The sequence below is a fragment of the Falco cherrug genome, chromosome 10 (genome assembly GCF_023634085.1).
Source record: "Falco cherrug isolate bFalChe1 chromosome 10, bFalChe1.pri, whole genome shotgun sequence".
Taxonomy (NCBI): Eukaryota; Metazoa; Chordata; class Aves; order Falconiformes; family Falconidae; genus Falco; species Falco cherrug.
In genome coordinates, this window is record NC_073706.1 from 21,430,450 (window position 1) to 21,451,335 (window position 20,886).

A 20,886-nucleotide genomic window follows, 5' to 3' on the forward strand; every position below is an offset into this window, starting at 1 on the left:
AGGAACAGTTCTTTCAGAAGGGGAGTCAGAGTAGTTTATCCCTGAATTTAAACTAAATTCAGTAGGCAATAAATCCTTCACCCTCTGCTGGTGTATTGAAGGAGAAGAAACGGACAAAATGATGGAAACATTGTTTTATGAATAATACATAATTATTAATTTCCTTATATATAAGGCCACATGACAAAGTTCTGTGGTACACTGGCAAAAATCGGCACAACCCCCTAATTTGTAATTGGGCCACCAATTCAGCACTGAACGAGGGTAATGGAGTCGGGACTTGAACAACATCATCCTAAACGCTGAAGAAAAAGTAGAGATGCTTCTTTGCACATCCATGACCAGAATTTATGAAATATCCTAGACCATATTACAGAAGAATTCAGAGCATTAACACAACTACATGGATTATTGACAGCTATTTACAACGTGCAGAGGTAACGGTACCACTACCTGTCAACACAAAAGCTCATACTCAGCGTAGATTCAAGCAAGTGTCTCTACAATTTTTACATCACTTTTTCTGGGAAGTCACCTCCACCACAAGAACAGTACACATACTAGGACACCAAGGCACCTCATTAGCACTCATATAGTCGTACGTATATTGCTTTCCTGCCTACAGAGCTTTCGAGTAACTGCATTTCAGCTCAATGTGTCCCAAAAATACATCAATGCTTTGATGACTTAGGTTGCCCTTCTTCAAGATGACAGTACTTACTTTCCTCTTTGCTCAAAAATTCCTGTATAATCTTTTCCCTAATTACACAGCCTGAACCTTTCTAGCTAAAACTTCCATTAAAACAGGCATCAGCCTAAAAATCACTCTTTGAAACATGTGAGATTTGGATGCACTTGCTGAATACAAGACGGATCCAAGGGAACCCTCAAGAATTCCTGCTAGAGTTACTAGCAAAACTGACCATTGGTTGTGGTTACTCAGGCTATAAGGACTCCACGCACCAGTCAACGCTTATCTTACAGATCCTCATGCTGTTCTGTTAACATGCTGGTTTTGTGTCTCCTAGAGATTTGCCCTAAGATAGCATCCTTTGCAACAGCCTGCAGAGGTACGTAAGCAATTATCAGCCTGCAAACTGCCCTTTTCCACCCATGGAAATGATCAAATCTCTTTGACACAGGGAAGTTAACTGGGAGGAAATGGTGGTTATCCTCTTGAAGTAACCCGTAGAAAAGACGAGAATGTCATTGCAAACTTGTGGGGAAAAAGAAAGTTTTTTCATTGTCAGCACGTAAAATAGGCACAGGACAATAGGCACTGTGGGTTTTTTTCTGCAGTCATGATGACAAACCCCTGAATATGAAGGAAATGAAAGCCAGAGGCAATTTATTTCAAAAAGCTATTAATTAAGGGTTACAAAGTTGAGATTTAGAAAGCCGACTCCTCCAAGAGACAGAACCAGCACACATAGTCTCAAAAAGGATATAAAGCATCAGTACCAGAACAGTTAGAATGGATTTCTAATTAATAGCCTTTTAAGTTTTTCCAGTATCAGCCTCTTTCCTCAACCAGCGTCTTCATCAAAAAGAAAGTAAGAAAATTCTGCAATGTGTACTACAAACAAAAAATTGACAGCACTCCCATTAGTCACCTTCATTTTCTACCACCAATTCTCTTAATCACCACAGGCAGACATAATCCCTAAGTGGCTTCAAATAAATTCTCTACAGATAAAAAAGCACAGTGTTGTTTCTACCATCACATTCTCACCAATGACTGCATTCCTAGTATGCACGTTCATGCCAAAGAGAGGTATCGTTAAGAGCCTGTACCCTTGACCTTCAGTACTGTAACTCCTGTCCTTTCCAGTCTACACCTTAACGTTCTGAAAAAGTGAACACTAAGCATGGAAGCAAATAATGAAACACTGCATGAGGGGACATCTCCCCCATGTATAGGCAAATAGAAATAAGTACAGAGCTATGCGGATGCAACAAGTAATGAGGGAATTACTTAAACTAGTAAGAGAAAACAGCAGGGATGAACTGCATTCACTGTAGTTTAATCACTGCAGATAGAAAGAAGATCATGCAGTGTTAATAACCTCATGGCATCTGGTCCAAATACAAGGAATGAGGTCTCACTGCCACCTTACCCATCACTGTCCTCTTTCCCCATTCTCTGTTTTGTGCCTTCCACGAGGCAGCTCCCTTAGCTGTACCACCTACCTCCTACTTGCTCCCTAAGTGACATGGTAGCTTACATTTCTCACAGAAAGCATGTTACAACACTACTGAGAGATGTGCTCACATTCTGACCTACCAAATCAGTGCTGATGCCTCCAAGACTGCCCTCCGCCCCCTGTGTTCAGCTGAGATCACCTAAAACATCTGTGCTTGAGCACACCCTGCCCTCTCAGCTTCCCAAACACAGGCACACAAACACACAGAGGTAGGGTTACATCGCAAAGGAGCAAGTCCAGGCACACTTGGCAAATACTGACTTTGTGGAATTTCTTTCCTGCTTTGGGTTCTCTACAGTTCACCTCCATGCCATTTCTTCTTGCTTGGAATGAGTGAATAAAACTAAAAAACACTATAACCAGACCTTCCTATAACTGAACAGGTTTCCTTTCACGCATTGCTTCTTACCTATTTTTGTAAGTTTTTCAGGGCAGGGGACATCTGATACTTTTGTCAACTGATGTGCTAACTTCTATTCTAATACCTATTTTCAGCAGTAATACGCTCAGCCAAAGTGTTAATATAGTTTTAGAGACCTCTTTCTTCAGAGTCCCCAACAGTACTAAAAACAGGGTGTAAAAAGAGGCTTTATTAAGCTCTGCAGGAGCCAAAAGCCCTTATTCCTTGAAGAGGTCACATGCCACCAGTAAACATGGGTTTAAGACTCCTAGGTAGCTGGGATCCAGGTACTGCTGCCCCTTACTGGAAAAAGATAATAGCTTTTCGAGGTGTAGGAGCAAGCACCGAATTCTGAGCTTAGTGAGAGCTTGAAAACAGGGCAGCTCTTCATCAGAGGCAATACCTTGTTTCTACAAGTTTTGGGTTTTAGCTTGAGCAGGGACTTCCAAATCCAGCAGAGTCCTGAAACTACACAGAAATGAGTGTTGTTCGGAAAAACTTGGCATTACCAAGGCAAGATCTTGAGTCCAGAAAGTACAGATTTGGTAGCTCACGTTCAGCTCAGCTGTCAGCAGAAGCTATGAACCACAAGTCCCTTCCTATTGCAGAGGCAAATCTCAAGCCAGACTGTCCCTAATGCCTGTAGGAAGTCAGTGTGAGCAGCCTCTTCCTTCAAGTACTCTAAGTGTGGGCTTTTGTCCCCAAACTGCTTATCTTCAAGATAAAACATGGCTCTGTAGCATAGCGTTGCACACACTTCAGTTCAACCTATACTTGGAAGACTGCATCCAGCATGAATTGTTAGCGGCACCTTCCAAACAGCAGAAATTAAAACTTGATGGTGGAATAATTCCTTACAGTTGCCCATTTTTAACTTTCTTATTCCCAAGCAAAGTAGCAAAAGGAACATGTTACATTCCTTTCAATCACTGAGTTTCCATATTTGCAGGGACACTGTCCATAAAGTATTAGATGGATAGCATTCCCATGGTGGTGACAGCAGAACAGGCTATCACAGAACAGTTCAAAGGTAAGATCCTTACAGTAGCAGCAACTCAAACAACTCAGCACAAGCTAGCAAACAGAGTTGCAATGCCATAATGTGTAGGATGAAAAGGAAACACATACATTTATGTATGCATGCTACAGTTTGCATTCTTCTTAAGGCCATACCACATTCCTTTAAGGTACATAGCATCACCCCTCTCCAGGTCTGATGTTAAAAGGAAAACGCAAAACAAATAAAAACAAATCCTCTGTCTCTTCACTGAAATGAACACACCCAAAACACACTGAGCTTCTAGTTCCAAAAACAGAACATTTTCAAAGTCCTTCGAGCACCATTCACATAATCCAAAAAGACTCAATATTTACACTGTAGAAAAAATATGGAGAGGTTAACTCCTTCCAAAAAGGAAAACAAATACTAACTGACCTGCTTCTCATACTTCTGTTACAAAAAGCCAAACACAACCAATAAAAATTATCAGTTTTGCTGAAAGTGGGTATTGCTGGCCACATTCAGAGACCCACTCAATTCCTTCCAGCAGGAAAGTAATTTAGAACTATTACATGGCTTTATTCACACTGGCACTAAGCTATATATCTTTGGAACAAGCTTGATCTGTCAGGGATATGGGATCTAATTTGGGAGCTGGTAGTTGTAATAATCACGTTAAAGCTCCTCGCTACTCTACCAGAGCTAAAAACTGCAGATGCCACACAAAGACATAGGTTTAATGTGTACGTGTACACATGTATTTATACAAAATATTTAATTTATATATATATACAGAGAGAGATGCAAACACACTTCTGGAGAGAAATCTCTTGTCTCAGACACACAGCACTCTCTCACCACAAATACCATTCTGAAATCTCATTTTCAGTTACCTATACCAAAATTATGCAGAACTACAGTTCCTTCTGCTTTTATTTTGTTGGGCTGCCATGGGAAGTGCTAAATGCTCTGCTGCCACCCAATGACTTCTCCTGGTATTGCCCATTCCCCAAGACCATTTCTGCCTACTCCACAATTAACCAGGTTTAAAAAAAAAAAAAAAAAAAAAAATCAATTAAAGGCAGCACTTAGAGCTGAAGCACTTCACATACCTGTGGTGCCTTGGCCTCTGCGGAACACGGGACATCACCGCCTCTCTTCACCTGTATGCAAATGGCCCCAGTTCTTTTTATCATTCTGCCAACAGAAGCAAAACTTTATCTGAATTCCTAGTCACAAAAACATCATTGTGCTCTGGCAGTTAATTTTTACTAGTTTACAATGTACTTTCCTTTACACAAGAGATAATGCCAGCTAACCACAGCAAACCTTTCACACAGCTGTTATGCTTTATAGTTGATCAAAGCATTGATTTCGCAGTATTATGTCAATGCCAGACACGCTGATTCCCCTCACTGTTTTCACTCAAGGACTGTTCAGTTCCTTTCTTTGGTCTCTTTACAAAGCACAACTTGTTTTAGTCGTTACTACTACATCTACATTAAGTTTCCAATGGTATATAAACACAAGTGGTAGCCCATCAGATTTAAGTGAAAAAGGGAAACGCTATTACTTGTATCTTGAGATTCACCTCACCTATAATTAAGTCTTCAAATGTTTCAACACTTCATCTTTCCTTGCAGTAAAAATATACATCTGTAGAATGCCCATCTAAAGAAATTCAAGAAACTAGCAAAGAAGCTTTTGTCAATATGTATTTGCACACAAGAACAAGCTGCTCAGTTGTGAAAAATCTGTCCAGATTGCTAGGGCAACAACATCTGCTCAAATTAGTATAATTTAACATTTTCAAGACCACTTTATACAATGAATTACTTGAAAATGTGGTTTACATTTTAAGCTATCAGCTTGAGATGGTATAAACCTCCCAACTGCTCAGTTGAGTGGATGAATGCTCAGTTGAGAGCTTATTGTCACAGAGGGACCACAATTATAGGTTTAAAGGAAACCTAGCAGTGCTTGATTTATTTTCACATATTTCACTATTACTCTTGTTTTGGCACAAAAGATGTAGCAGGATGCCCCTGCCACTAGAATATACAGGTCCTAGAATATACACTAAAAACCTGAAGAAATGTAGAATTAACTTCTTTCCCAAGAACCATCTACAAGAAAATTTGATCATTGTGTTAAAATTTAGAGGTTACTCTCAAAACATTATGCCCACTGCTGCTGTCTGGTGTTCTCAAAGATCAGAAAGTGTTTTGAGACTCATTAGAAGTTAGTGGTATTTAACTATATTTCATTCAGACGGGACAATGAAAATTGATTTGGTAGCTTCTAAGAAGTTTCACTTTCTTACTCTTACATTTTCTTACTCCAATCACAATGCAAGGGTGTTCCAGGTACAGATTTGCATTACTGATAATTCACTGCTTCAAAAGATACCTTCTTACATTTTTTCATAAAAAAAACCACCTGATTGTATCCTAACCCCTTGATTCAGGCCCCAACACTTAACTATGCTGAGAATGTTCCATTAAGTGCATCCAGAAGTGCTGCTCATACAGCCCAATCTGCACAGTCTAAAACGGGGTCTTGACCTCCCTCTGCTGGCTAACATCACAACTACAGAGTTAAAAAAATAATCCTGCCATGCCCCCCCCCCCCCCCAATTAAAACAAAAAAGAAAATTAGTATGCACGAAGCTTTTTAAAATAAAGACAATCTTTACGTCTTCTTCAGGATTCAATTTTTTTTTTCAGTTGTCCTGGTTTTAAACATCTTGTTTCTCCCTGCTTCCCCATTTTCTGTAATAGCATTGCAATTCATCTTACAAATACATACCAAGTACAAACTCACACAAGTAAACTTTAATTCCTCTATACATCTCTGCTCTCCAACTCCTAACACCTCACACCTCCTTTCACACCCTCCCAAAAAGCACCCGTGCACCCCCACATTCATCCTATCATCTCCACCTCACAAGGAGATGCTGGACCCCTTCAGATGCTGCTTCCAGGGGAAAAGACTGTCCCAGGCTCCTGCCTCCTCTCCCTGGTCAGGAAAAAGAGGCAAGGCTGTCCCTCTGTGCAGCTCCACTTGGCCCTGGGATTTCCAGTATTCAGATGCACACGCACGAGCATCCTCCTGCCCAAAGCCTACCTACCTCAGCAAGCTGGCGTCTCAAAACGAGATTGCAGCATGTGAAAAGAAAACTCCTGATCTCCCTGTTCACTGCTCCCCTGAAGCACTGGTCTGTGACTGGGAAGCTGTGCAGATGAGCCCTGCACAATTTCCTTTTTAAACAGTGCCAACAGATCACAAACAGCATGGTATCTGTGATGAGACAGCCAACCAATATAATGAGGACCTTTGCAGGAAAATGTGGGAGAATTGCTTACAAGAAATCCACCATCACAGCAGCAAATTAAGACATGCGAGCCAAAGGACCGAAGTTCCAACTTCATGTCAAATTTACCAAGAACAGTCTAACAGAAGTGGCAGATGCAGGATTTGGGTTCAGTCCCCACTCCCGAGAGAAGTTCTTGTGCCCAAAATCATTTTGCCTCACTTCCATCATCTATTTTCACCACAAGAGATGGGATTTCTGCCCCAAGGAGCTTGCAGAGCAGACTTTGTGTGCCCCCAGTCCCCTTCCATGAGAGGTCACATCAATCAGCTTTTCAAAACTTATTCCAAAAGCACTTTCAAGCACTGCGTCTGACCCACCACAATCTTCCACATGGGTAATCCATTTCTAAGTCACAATTAACCAGCTAAGATGATATAGTACAGTTAGAAAGATTGTGCAGTGCTGTGACCATAATTCTGTAAAATGACTTGAAGCACATATGGCAAAGCAGAATTCAGTTAATTGTAGGGCTCCAGTCCCATTAACCCCACTGGTAAGCCCACCTCTGCAGTAAAGTACTTCCAAATTCAAATGGCAACATTTCACACATTTATTTTTTTTTATGTACTATTTTACTTACTTGACCCTGAACACCAACACAGGGTACAAGACAGACAATCAGATCTAATGATACAATAGTCACATCAAAGGTATTTACCTCAAACATAATGTAACTGTGGAGCTGTCACCCAAGGCCATAGAAAAGCAGTGTCAGGGAAGGTCATTGGGCACAGTAACATCCCCCGATAGTCACACGTAAAGGCACAGCCAGTGTACATTTGCTGGGGGAGAAAGCAACCGTAGCAATGAAATAGCAGATCTACAGATCCTGACAAATATTCCATCACGAGTTTGTTCTGTAAAAGGACACAAGTTTCTGTAAAACATGAGTTCTGTCTTCTGGTTAGTCTGTTAGCACAGTAACACATTGGTTGCCACAGAAAAAGGAGCTGTAATGTAACATAGTTAACACAAATCTTGTGAAATTCCTTCTTATAAAATGCATTTGCCTTCCTCTCAGTGGGATTCTTACATACATTGATGGGTCACAACCCTTTTTATCTGAAACACCATTTTTATCTATATGGGATTTAATTCAACCCTTTCTCATTTGGTAAATTAGATGGGGTCCTCCCCAAACACCTGTTCATGAGTGTCTGGTGAAAAGACAGGTAACACTTCTCTGTGCAAATCAGAAGCCACACACATGAAACTTTGGGACAGAACTGAATATAAAGTGCTCCAGATTTAAACACACTGGCCACCTATACGCTGTAGTTGAGTTCTAGAAAATTTAAGCCTGAACCCGAACCTTCAGCCTCCACTTCACTTTCCAATATCTGCACAATTAGGAAGTATAGGAGCCTGCTTTACAGATCTGCAGAGGACTACAGCAGGGTCACTCAGGAGACAAGAAGAGAACCAAGGACTTCGGAAAATGTCAGAGGCAAAGGCTTAATAGTCACTGTGGAGGGTCTCAGTCAAGCAGATGTTTCAAACGTGTGCCTAATTTTCAAGTGCTGAGTTTGATGGCAGTAGATATTAGAGTGGGCACCAACCCAAGACAGAGTTAAGGAGGAAAGGCTAGTGGACATAACAGGAGGCAAAGCACAGCATGAAAAACATTTTTTCAAGTGCTCTATTAGCCTACGTAATCTACCCCTGGGAGGCCCCAGCAAGCATGTTAACTTCAGACCTCAATTACAACATGTGGGCAACTTTATTGCCCAACAAAAAGTACATTAGACATTTATGATCTCATTTCATTAAATTCTCCTACTAACAATGATCACTGGGTGCATTGGGTGCATGTTCATGCAAGGTTAATACAAAAATATATACCGTATTTGTATATTAACAAGACTAAAAGCTCACCTGCATGGCAGGTGTTGCTGTGGCCACATGCTTCAGTTATGGATTAACCAACTCCTATCAAAAACTGGGGTTTATCAACCAAATCTAAAGCAAGAAAGGCAGGTGCTTTTCTTGCTGATCTACCCGAGGGCTCTGATTACTTCAGGAAAGAATAACTTTGCTTTCTTCATGAAATCTGATTAGAGAAAGAAAGAGGTAACACCTTACACAACGTGGTGAAGCTTAAAGGACAATCCTCCTATGGCCCCTTCTGCTGGCTACTTTGATCTAAGTTATATCGTCTTGATTTAACACCTTCACCTTTGATTTTACAGAAAAGGTATAGAAAAAACATGTTTAAAGAACAAGTAATTGTTCAGGTCTTTTCAGAGTAACCACCAATTATCCGGGACACTGGAAACCAAACACTTGCAGTTTTGGTGAAATACAAGATGACTCTCACTGGTATCAAACAAGTAAGGAAAGACACATTAAAGGCTCGAGTTTTACTTTCTAAGATCATTACTTACTAAAAAATAGCACTGGCAACGGCTCAGCACATTACGTGTGGAACCAATTCATTCCTAAACGCAAGGAGACCTAACATAATAAAATAATACAAACTAGACTGGCTTTCCAGCTCACCTCAGTAGGATGCTTGTTGTACAAGGTCATTGTTATACTACCACTACCCAGTTCAATGCTATAGTGTTACAGTTTCGTATCACACACAAAACGGTAATTCTTTTCTTTAAGCTAACAGAAACCAGTCTGATTTTACCCAGAATCCTACACAATAACTCTAACTTTAAATAAAAATCAAAATCCCTTCTGGTCTTACCTGGTGTGTCAGGCTGTGTAACATAATCCTTACGATTTGACTCAGTAATTTCTGCATCCAGCCCAGCAACCTGTAGCACTACTGGAGATTATATTTCACGTTACACAGACATACACCCGCTATACCATAGAACTTGGTCTTAAAGATGCACTCTATTTTGATATGAATTTCCATTCTCTCAAATGCTGATGATCCTTTGTCAGCAAAATCATGTAAGGCAATTAGCCTGTTGGACGCTTCTCCAAATTCAGTATGATGCTGGAAGCCCTCACCAGCTCTGACAAGTCAGACTCGTCGCTCACCAAAAAGAATAAAACACAAGCAGCACAAAGGAAGACGTGGCTAAAGGAAAACTCAAGCATACTTGAAGCCAGTTTCAGGTCTGACAAGTCAAAGTTGGAGCAGTCAAATAACTGCTGTATTTTTTCCCTGGATTTTTGTACAGTTACAGTAGTACCTTAATTACTGGAATCTAGCAGTTTACTTACATGTACTAAGCTTCCAGCACATGTGCCAGCCTCAGATCATCCCTAAGAAGTATAAATCAGATGGCAAATCAGTAATAGACTTCCCTCCTTTTTTGATAAGGTGGGAAACCAGTAGAGTTAGAAGTTCAGAGGTTCCAGGATTTTTTCTCCTATTTTAAAACAAAGTAAACATAAAATTTACATGCAAGAATAGGCAGTAGCAAAACTATAAACCAATCGCTGTGGAAGTGTCAACAGCATCTTACAAACATACAATTGAAGTTCACAGCTGTTGCAAAAAAAGAAAGCAGTATTGTCTGTGAGCAAAGGCAATGAGCAGGGACTGTGGGTTTTAATTCTTAACTCTCCCACGGATTTCAAGCTCGGCTGTGGGCAGATCACCAAATATCTCAGCTGATCATCTACACAATAAGGATAGTAATATTTTCCTATCCCAGCAGAATGTTTTCAGGAAAGTACTTGGGAGGCACTCAAATAATGCAATGATGGGGGCCGTGAAAGTATCTGTACAGAACAAAGACAACACCTGCTCAGCTAGCTTAATGGAAAAAAGATGACAGACTGTTACAAGGAATTTCTAGCATTAAAGAAAAGGACAAGCTGCAATTGTCTTCAACTTACAGTTCAAAGATAAAGATAAAAAAAGAATCACTATCAGTAAACTATTTTTTATACAAATACTGTGGAAAAATTCCAAGTACAGGACTAGATAGGAAAACCAATGCAAATGAACTACATAAAAGGCTGGAACTCTAAGTCAGGGAAGGTAATTAAGTTTTCCCTTACAGTAGGTAACATGGGTAATTCATGACAAACCATAAATGAGTGCATAGTATCCTTATGTCACACTTTTGTCAAACTCCTTAAATATCAAATTAAAGTGGGGACAACTGATGAGTATTCATGTATTTCAGATTTGCATATATGATGGAGGTAACTGTATATCAGACTGTTTCCTCCAGAAAGCATCAGTTTTAGTTAACTAGGACACTTTTTAAAAACACACATACTTATTATGTGTTGTGACTATGTTACATACAGCCTTGAAGTTCTTTTCATATTCTTTATGGGAGATAATGACAGGTGCCTCCTCCAGTAGTTTGCTGTACTCATCGCTATATACTTCATATTTGAAGAAAGTCATCTCAGCCTTGAGGATTTTTCCTGAACATTTTTTCTCACTTCATTGTGGGAAAACAGTAGGTCTACAAATATACAAAAAGATTTAAGTACAGAATGAAATATGAAGCTTATGATTAAAGAAGTCCGAGGATTTAGTGTTTATTCCTGAATAAGCAACAGATTTCCCATGACCCTAACTTTCTCATTTAGGTACTACACAACCTATTTAATCTTTAAAAAGAGTGATGGTATCAGGAATAAGGTATTGGAGATATTGAGATGGCAGGAAAGCCCAGTTCACAGTTCTGCAACACATTAGCTCATACTTCTACGAGTTCTCTAATGATACTGAGCATGCTTAAGTCTCCGGACCATTTCCTCTTCTCCCCATCAGAGTTTAGGTGCTCAGTTCTCATTGAAAGGCTTCAGATCCTAAGCCGCCTTAGATCCAGTGAAACATCAGACCAATTTCAGTTAACAATTCCCTTTTGTAAGATTTTTTTAGCTGCTTCTAGACATTACAAAGCGTCAGTGACCTGGTAGTAACTTTAACATTCATTCACTAAACCAAGTTTGATATAAGAGCTAAAGTGTCAAAGATGTCACAAAACGTGTGACACACAGCTGGTAGCAAGTAGAGCAGAGTGCCCAAATTAAGCATTCTCACCAAGGGAAAGATCAAGTTATCCCATCTGCTCGGCTTGCTTGCCAATGAGCAAACACTGATTCAGAGAAGGGCAGCACATTCCTCCTCTTGCCCTAAAAGGGATGTAGAAATGAGTTTAAAGGGAACCCAGCAAAGAGAACTGCATGCAGAACTATGGGGAGATGGTTCAGGAACCACGGGATGTTGTTCACGTATTAGCAATGAGCACATATAAACAGGAAGATGAGATTTAGTTGTAAAGGCAAGCTGAAGGAGCATTTTTGTTTTGCTATCCTTCCTTGTAATACTCACATGCTGTAAACATTTGTAAGCCATTAGCTAGAACCAACAGCACATGCTCTAACAACAAAAGCTAGGTTTGTTACAGCCATGGGAATTCTTTCCAGTGAAACCACAGAGAGGTAGGCGGGACAGGATCTTGGGGACCAGCTGAGGCATCATCAAGCAGGGGCAGGTTCACAACCATCCAGTCAAAGCTATAGCAGGTGACTATCAAACTCGCACTCAAGCCAAGGAGCACCTGTGACCTCCCACATTACACTGCTCCATTAGGAAGCATCCCTCATATCTAGCAACTATTTTCACTGAAATCCAAACTACTTGTCCTACAATCAGCACACAGCAATTACACCACATCAAGAGTTTGCTCCTCACAACCACTGAAGATACTTTAGTAGCTTAAAAAACAAAAGTTTCCTGTCTCTTGCTTGCCTGAACCAATTATTTCCTTCAAAGTTCTTCCCAACTCATACCTTTAAATTTTCTTAAGACCTCTGTTACTGCTCTATAATAAATGCCTCCTTCCACCAGTTTATTTTAAAATGCAGGGCTGAAAATGGGAACAGTGGGGCCTAAAAGGAAGTACTATTACAAATGACAGCAAAGCAATTTTCTGTTGATCCTTTTCAGATGCTGTTAGCTCATTCAATTTCTAGTACACTAAGCCCTATAATATTTGACTTCTAATACCTCTTACCCCCTGCTATGTACTTATACATTTTGTGCTTCAAAACTTTAACAGACCACATTCATCGCCTAAATTATATTTTTATTATTTTGGCCATTTCCTCTATTTTATTAAGGTCCTTTTGAAACAGTGTCCTATATAACAAAGTGCTTACAGTTTGAATAGAAACCAAGGCTTATCTCTCTACACCACCCCCTAAATTATTTCTACCCAGATCTGACATAAGAAATGGCTGTTTATAAAGACTGCAGATGAAGCCAAAAGCATTTGATCCTGTCAGTTGAATGGGCTTTTAAATTAGACAAAAATCTAGTGAAAGAAAAAAATAGGACACATAAAAAGCAGGCAGATAGCTATGTTTATTTTGTTTTCAATAAAAACCCATGACACAGAGTACTGCAATGACTTAGGTGACTAAAGCACAATGTTCAACAACAGCAGAAGCCATAACAACACTATGTACTGCTTGTAATAAGCTAGCAGATGATAAGATAAACCATCTAACAAGGTAAGGATATCTCTAAAATGCGAGGTTAACTAATTTATACCCTACATCGGTTTCCTAAAGGCCTCATTTTTTCTTACAGCTTCACATGTCCCTATATTTTTGTGCACATTAAAAGCATGGGAGGGATGAAAAAGCAACGTTCCCTAAGACATGTCAAGATGTACAAAACCACTGCAACAGAGGCCAAGAAAGCACGTCTCATGCACTTCATTCACATAAACCCTTGACACCCAAGACTTATTTCTTCCTCTGTCTGTAATTTCTACAGTTACTAGGTTAATGTAGCTGCACTGCTTGCAGCTCTGACCACTACAAGCTTTTTAAGTGTCATCATAGTTAAGTGTGCTTGTGAGGTTTATCAGTGCAGTTCTACTGAAAGAATCAAGAACACTTCAATTGCATCCATCCTCTCCCTCCACTCCTAAATCTTTAAGTGATACAAATTCATAGCAAAGCAGGAAGGAAAAAAAATATATCTCTGAGGAATCTCAAATTAGCCAATAGTCTGGCGATTAAGGCCCTCCTTCAGGAGCAACAAAAACCTAAGCCTGATTTAATAACACAAAATGACCTTCCATTTGCTTTGGCTTTCACATGCTACACAAGCATCCACAACACCCACTGTCAGAGACATCAGCAAACTCAAGCCTTTAGCTTGAACCAGAATTGATTTTGTCCTGTTCTTAAAGAAACAACATATTCTAAACCAGAACCTGTTTAAAAGAAAAGAATGCCATGGACTTTACCAAGTTATGCGCAAAGCCTGTCTGTGTTGAAATGCTAAGAGAATGCTTATTGCACGGATATTTTCAGGATGGGGCGGGGGGCAAAGAGATGAAGGACCACCTAGTTTGCAGATGCAAAGACTGAAAGGCAAATGGAAGTCAAGCTGCTTAATACAGTTGATGAAGTTCAATTCCAATGATGTTTCACCTTAAGAACTAAGTATATCAACTACCTACAGATGGTGTTATGCACCTCTAGAACCAAAGAAAAACAGAGCAGCATTCTTTAGGTCTTGCACTTTGAAACTAGTCATGTCCCACTTGCACGTAACTTCTTCCATGGGCCCAGCCTTCAACTAGTAAAGATAATGAGAGCATAGATGCTGAGCACAACAGAAGTCACTAGCAAGGGGAAGGGCAAAACCACACAACAAGAATCATTTCAACACCTCAATTATCTTCATATTTTAAGAAAGATCTTTTTTGAATAATGCAAACCTCCAATTTTAACCAGTTACATACATTTATTTTCAAGATTTGTACAATTATTGCATAAGACTTATGGTCGTTTACATCTTCTAGTACAAGTGACATTAGGTACCACGATTTTGTATTAAGTTCCAGTTACGCTTCCAGTCAATTACACAAATGTGAAACAAGACTAAGAATACTGCCTTCAGAAAGCCTTCTCCACATTTATCCAGATCCCAAGATTGCATAACACAGACATTTGTGATGTTTACAATGATCCCACACCAGTTTCTGTTGCTCTGGTAGATTGTAGTGGAACAAAATAGCAAAAAAACCCCAAAAACTCCAAGCAAACCACCTCACAAGACAAAAAACCCAAATAATTAAACTTGCAGGCTGATAAGAACCAACCACTTGCTTTTTGGCAAAACAAAAGTTACTTCTTCAAGTATTCAGAAAAGTGGAAAACAAAAATAAGTTTTTTTTTTTCTCCAGTAAAAAGCTAAAATAGATTTAACCTCTGTTAGTAAGTGCCAATAAACTGGTGGCAGTGATTACATCATGCTAGAAGGAGCAGAAACCGTCCCGACATAGCCACACCGAAAAAAACAAATTCAAATCTAGTAGAACTGTGTGCTGATGCCTTTATATACTTCTCATGATGTGTGTTCTTAAGTGCATAACTGAAAAACAGCATAGTAATAGCACTGAAAACTGCGCAAGTTACTGGGTGGATTATTCTGAAACAGAGAACGCAGACAAGAGCATGGCATAAGAGGCAAGCAAAGAACGATTGCAGGAGCAGCTCAGATTCAGTTCAGATTTGTCCTACACATACAAGCTACAACACATGCTTTGTTCCACAGCACAAAGAAAACACAAGAGCAGAACGTAAAAAAAACAGTCAAGAAACACTATGCAACTTCTGAACAGCAAGACAACCAGGCAGAAATATGCTTTTGAGCTCAAATGCACCATCATGCTAGATATTTTCCTCTCCCTGATGCAGGAAAGATGAATGACACAATAAAAAAAAAAAAAGAGAGAGAAAAGGAAAAGCATCCAGAATGACTGCTGCTTGGCACTTTTGAAAAATGTTCAAATAACTTATAAATAGTAGCAGTACTATGGCCAATTAACTTCTGCAAGCCTTTGCCAATGCAGAGGTGATCACAATAATGTCTATTTTGGTGACAAGTGTGTCAACAATAAGGCAACACTCCAAAGGGTAGCTTCATATTTTCATATAAAAATATCAGTTGGGATTGATTGTATTCTTCATAGTGATTTACTATCACATAATCTTCATAGTGATTTAGTATCACATAGAAGTGATTCTTCTATGTGACAAAGACTCAAACAAAACCACTTTTTTAAAGGAATATTAAGGGATAATGAAAAGCACGTGGACATGGCTGACTTAATTCTCCACTTCAGATAGGTCAGCAAAGTTATTTACCCAAAAAGTATTCCCCAGATGAAAGTTAGTGGTATACAGCATGTGGTCATTAGGCTATAAAAGAATGCAATCTTGCAACACTGGTGAGCACTTTCCATTCCCACAGACTCAAATGAAAATGTAAACTGCTACACACTTCGTTTATCCCATTCAACCTTTTTTTCTCCCCCACCTTCAAGTAGGACACTCATAGTGATCACAGTGCTACATTTCGGCCAAAGTTCACTCCCCTCAGCTTTTTCATGGAATGTGATACAGTGTAGAACAAGACTTGGAAGAAAGTAAAAGGAAGAGGTCCACTAAAAAGCAACATGAGAATGTTTACTCTAAAGGAGAGCTCAATTTTACCACATTGAAAGCCACAAGTGCAATTACTCCATTCAAAGTTTTAACTTTTCTCAAAGTTACCAGCATTAAGCAACCAGCACAAACCCTAGATCAAAAACAAGATATGACGTGTGAAGTAGGCAGTCCCTGTTTCTAAGTTGAAATCGATTGTGTTCTGACATGATTAACTTCTGGAAATTTGTTAAGATATGCTGGTGTCACTTTTCAATAAAAATAGTGTTTCAACTCTCACTACAAAAAGATTAATGATTTTGTTGTGGTCCTGCCTAATCCGTTCATGAATTGCAGGGCACAGCCCTTGCCCCACTCACCTACCAGAAAAAGCAGTTCCATTTTCTTGTGCTGAAAAAAGTAGCAGGCTTAGTGGTTACAAAGTTCATGTTTTAAAGTGCATTGTCATTTTAAACACATTTTCCCTTCGTAAAAAAAGAAAATAAAACATTCTAATATTAACAGTTTATAAAAATAACAGCTGCAATATTCCTCTAAAATTGCAACTTAAAATCAAGTCAAATTAGCCAGATTCAAATCTTTTTCAAAACAAAGATATGAACCAAAAATTTAAAACCTATTTCTGCAGAGAATTGCCAAGCAGAACCTGACATACTGTCCCTACAAGCCTCTCTCCTAACAGCACGTCACACAAAATCCTTTCAGATTCTTCCAGCTGACAGCCTCAAGAAAACAGAGGTCTAAGTACACCACAGTCCTTCCCACTAGTCACCTACATAAGTGCAGGTGTGGATGCTGGTGCAGTTTTTCCATCAGCTCTTCCTCTGTAGGCTCTTCCAAAACATCTCTACAAAGAAAAAGCATGACTTGTTAGGGACAGGAAAGGGAACTTCTCCGCATTTGTTTTTGCAATACACATCCTGAGATTTAACATGTACTTGTTTCAAGAATGAAACAAGGAATTAAAGTTACAATAAGTTGATGCTCCCTAAAGATGCATCTACTTCCAAGTGATCCATCCTTTACAGATGCGTCATGGAAACCAGCAGCTGTTTTCCCATAAGAAGCAGGGAAGCAATTTCCTGCACACAGTACAACACAACTGAAGGTCAGTAGATTTGTTTTCCTGAAAAAATTCCCAAATGAGAACATGTTCCCAATGCTACTATTGAATATCCAATGTGCACCAGAAGTTCCACTTGTGCGTGATCATCAAGTAACAACTCACCACCCACAATTTTGTTATAAGCCAAGAACGTGCATCACTTCTCTCATCTTCCCTTTTCTTCTCCCCCTCAGCACAGCCCCCCCACCACCCCCAGCACCTCTTCTCCCATCATGCTATGGGCAGAACACATACAGTTAGGCTACCAAGTCAGCTTAAAGCAAGCCCCACTAAAGCACATACTGAATTTTTCCAAACTAACAGATGAAACAGTTTGTTTCAGAGGGAGGAAACAGAAAACAACTCTTTTACCCTCTTGCAGCCAGCACACTTTCTTCAAAAGCCAACTAGATTGATTATCAAGCCCAGATCCAACTCACCTGAACATTAGTTCAACTGTCCTCTGGTATTCAATATCTGAAAGAGGTTCTCTATGACAGCGACGGTCCCACTTGTGAATAAAGTTCTGAAATGTAAAAGCAACAGGGGAAAAAAAAAAGGCTACTTGTGATGACACCAGAAGAGAGGTTATATCACATCAATATGTTTGCAGGTAAGGTTTGGGAGAGGGGGTGAGGTTTGTTTTTAAAACAGAGTGTCAAAGCAGCGATTTATTTAGGCATCAGCATATTGATTGGCTGCAGGTCACTACTTTATCCAAGCCTGTTGTTCAGGAATGAAGTAACTTTCTCATCACACAGTGAGAGAACAGTACAGCAGATGACAGCCCTGCTGCATTTTACTCCCAGCAAGGACTGTCTCCCTCCCCAAGATAACTGTGTTAATTATCCACAAGGGTTCACCTGCTTTGTACTTTTTCTTCTTTAAGAACCTGACAAATATATAAACCTAGTCCTAGTCCAGGCACCCCTACCTAAACTCAGCTTCTGTTTTTTCCATGTTCCCATATCCCTTCTCATTCACTCTGACAAAACAATAGCTAGGGAGTAGGCAAAAATCTCGGGCCAGGGAGCAGAAGAGAGAAAAATGATGACATTCTGTTCTCCTGCTACAGAATCCTGTATCTTGGCTCTTACAGCAAACTTTGAACACAGCCCTGCTGAAGCAAGCAGGTAGAAGACTTAATGCCATTGGCATCCAGCTGGAATAGAAAGGCTTTTCTGAAACTCTCACGGACAACACTGAAGCTCAACATAAGACTCATATCTAAGTTTCTGTCTCAAAGTTGACCATTCTACCTACAGTAGTAAATTTTAGTTCTCAATGCAGTCAACAACAACAACAAGAGCATCTCCAAGATAAATGTTCATAAGTTTTAAGATGGGGTGAAGTGCCCTCTACAGGTACTCAGTTATTTCATTACTTGTAAGAGAGTCTACAATCATTAATCTGGAGGAGATGCCTGTGATTAACATTCCCTTCACCATAAAACAAAAACCAAAAGGTGTTTGGATTTGCAGAGAACTATGCATTCATGAAAAACAAGCAGAACTAGATGTTCTTCATTGGCATTGTTTAGGCACCTATATTTCCACAGCTTCTTTAAACTCCAGAAGTTGATCTCTTCAAAGTAAGTAAAGTTCCACTCCTCTAGTGTGGAACTGAAGGAGGGTAATAATTCAAATTGGGGTGGGAAGAAACACAGGACAACCAAAATAAAAAAAAAAATGTAAATTTTAAAGCGCTAACTTTGCTGACAAACCAAAATGCAAGAAGCCTGCAGCTTGAATAACTAATGCTGAAGTTAAATGCTAACAGACAAGAGAAACAATTTTATAATACTTAAAAACATTTTTTGCTTTATAGGGAGTAAGCTATAACGATAAAAAGTGCACAATCAATGAAAAGCAGCCAGATTTGTAACCAAGTTGCAGAAAAAATATACCATCTAGGAAAAAGAAAGTGCTTCCTCAGCATCTCTGGGGAAGGGTAACAAGGAGAAAAGATTAAAGCAAGCACAAAAACAACACACTTTCCGAAAAAGTTGCTTGGGTTGTTTTCATTTCCCACACGTATTAGAACCTGTCTTCAGAACCTAATACCAAATAAACACACTTCCTTACCTCTAGGAGTAAAGCTACGAAGAGGTTAACCCAGATGACAGAGGAGATCAACCACCAAGCTACAAAATAGATCTTAGCCCACCTGCAGATCAGATTAACAGACAAAAAGTAAAGTAGGCAGTAAATAACCTCAGCCTGAAAGTGACCAAAGAGTGCCATGAAATCACATTTTACCTTGAAATACAATACTACTACTTTCTTAATGTAAAAGGAGGTCTGGAACAAAAAATAAAATCATCTTCAGTCTTCCATTAAGTTAGCCAAACAGACTCACTCCCCCCATTTATCATACCTAATTGAACTATGAAGGGACAGAAAAACAGCCTAGTAGAAGTTGTACTGGATCACAGCAAAAGATCCATCCAGGCTAGTATCCCCTGAACTAAAGCAATTTACTAGTATCTCACTTCTGGGAGTTCAGCTCTACAGACAAAGCCACCCACACAATATGTGTTGCAAGCCTGTTAATAATCCACTTAATTCAATCACTCTTTTTTGGAACAAGATTACTACCAAGCCAGTTTCCAACCCCTTCTAAATGTGACAAAAGATTTCATGGCATCCGCCAAGCACTAGACCAACTATCAAGTTACACAAGTTAAAGAAGAGCCATGACATACTAAGTTTATTTCCTACATACCAGAATCGACCTAAAAGAAAGCTAAGCAGCATCCCTCTTAGCAGATAGTAGGAACTATCTATAATTATATAATTGTATGTGTGTAATTCTTGTTCGGTTATAAGTCAGATTCGTATGGGACTTCAGTTATATTACTGCTACTTACGGACTTGAATATCTTGAAAATGCTTCCAAAAAGACTTGCCAGTTGTTCACCACCATCACATCCCAGAGGGTCACCACCGCTGCCTAAACAACATGAGTAAAACAGAAGCTGAGTGGCTGTATCAACACACTGAAGCTGTATCATGCACATGAAGAGAATCAGGGGAAGAGACAGGCAGAGAGGGAAAGAGGACAGATTCCATCAATGATCAGACTCACAGCAAAGTCATCAAAATTGTTTGGCCAATATTCCAGCTGTTCGTAGGTCCCACACTGCAGAGTGCCATTATTATATGTTGTATTGACAGCACTGTAAAGATAATTACAGGTTGATGTAAGCATTGCTTTCTATGTACTGTACCTCAAAAACAAGATACTTCTGAGCACATTGTAGAAACTTAAGTCTCTCATATGGGCAGAAAACAAGGGAAATAGTTTAAAAAGTATGCAAGCTACAGCAGGGTAAAGTTTCAAGCCACCGATAAGTGTTCCTGCAATATCAATATAGCAAGGACAAACAGAAGGAGCAAG

At 39.5% G+C, this 20,886-nt stretch overlaps 1 protein-coding gene and 1 long non-coding RNA gene across 3 annotated transcripts in view; both read right to left on the bottom strand.

Moving 5' to 3' along the window:
- Window positions 1-8,026, bottom strand: part of LOC114017778 (uncharacterized) — a 30,893-nt gene extending 22,867 nt beyond the window's left edge. The window contains exons 1-3 of one of the 2 annotated variants that reach the window (XR_003563024.2): window positions 7,639-8,026; window positions 6,735-6,904; window positions 4,717-4,801 (exon numbers count right to left, since the gene is read on the bottom strand). This is a non-coding gene — a long non-coding RNA (uncharacterized LOC114017778). The remainder of the gene's footprint in view (window positions 1-4,716; window positions 4,802-6,734; window positions 6,905-7,638) is intronic. The other variant, XR_008734203.1, reaches the window with a different exon arrangement.
- A 6,630-nt stretch (window positions 8,027-14,656) lies between these two features.
- Window positions 14,657-20,886, bottom strand: part of TPCN2 (two pore segment channel 2) — a 30,881-nt gene continuing 24,651 nt past the window's right edge. Inside the window, exons 21-25 of the mRNA XM_055722702.1 lie at window positions 20,575-20,665; window positions 20,357-20,439; window positions 19,572-19,653; window positions 17,928-18,013; window positions 14,657-17,229 (exon numbers count right to left, since the gene is read on the bottom strand). Coding sequence (XP_055578677.1) covers window positions 17,151-17,229; window positions 17,928-18,013; window positions 19,572-19,653; window positions 20,357-20,439; window positions 20,575-20,665 — 421 coding nt within the window. The 3' untranslated portion in view covers window positions 14,657-17,150. The remainder of the gene's footprint in view (window positions 17,230-17,927; window positions 18,014-19,571; window positions 19,654-20,356; window positions 20,440-20,574; window positions 20,666-20,886) is intronic.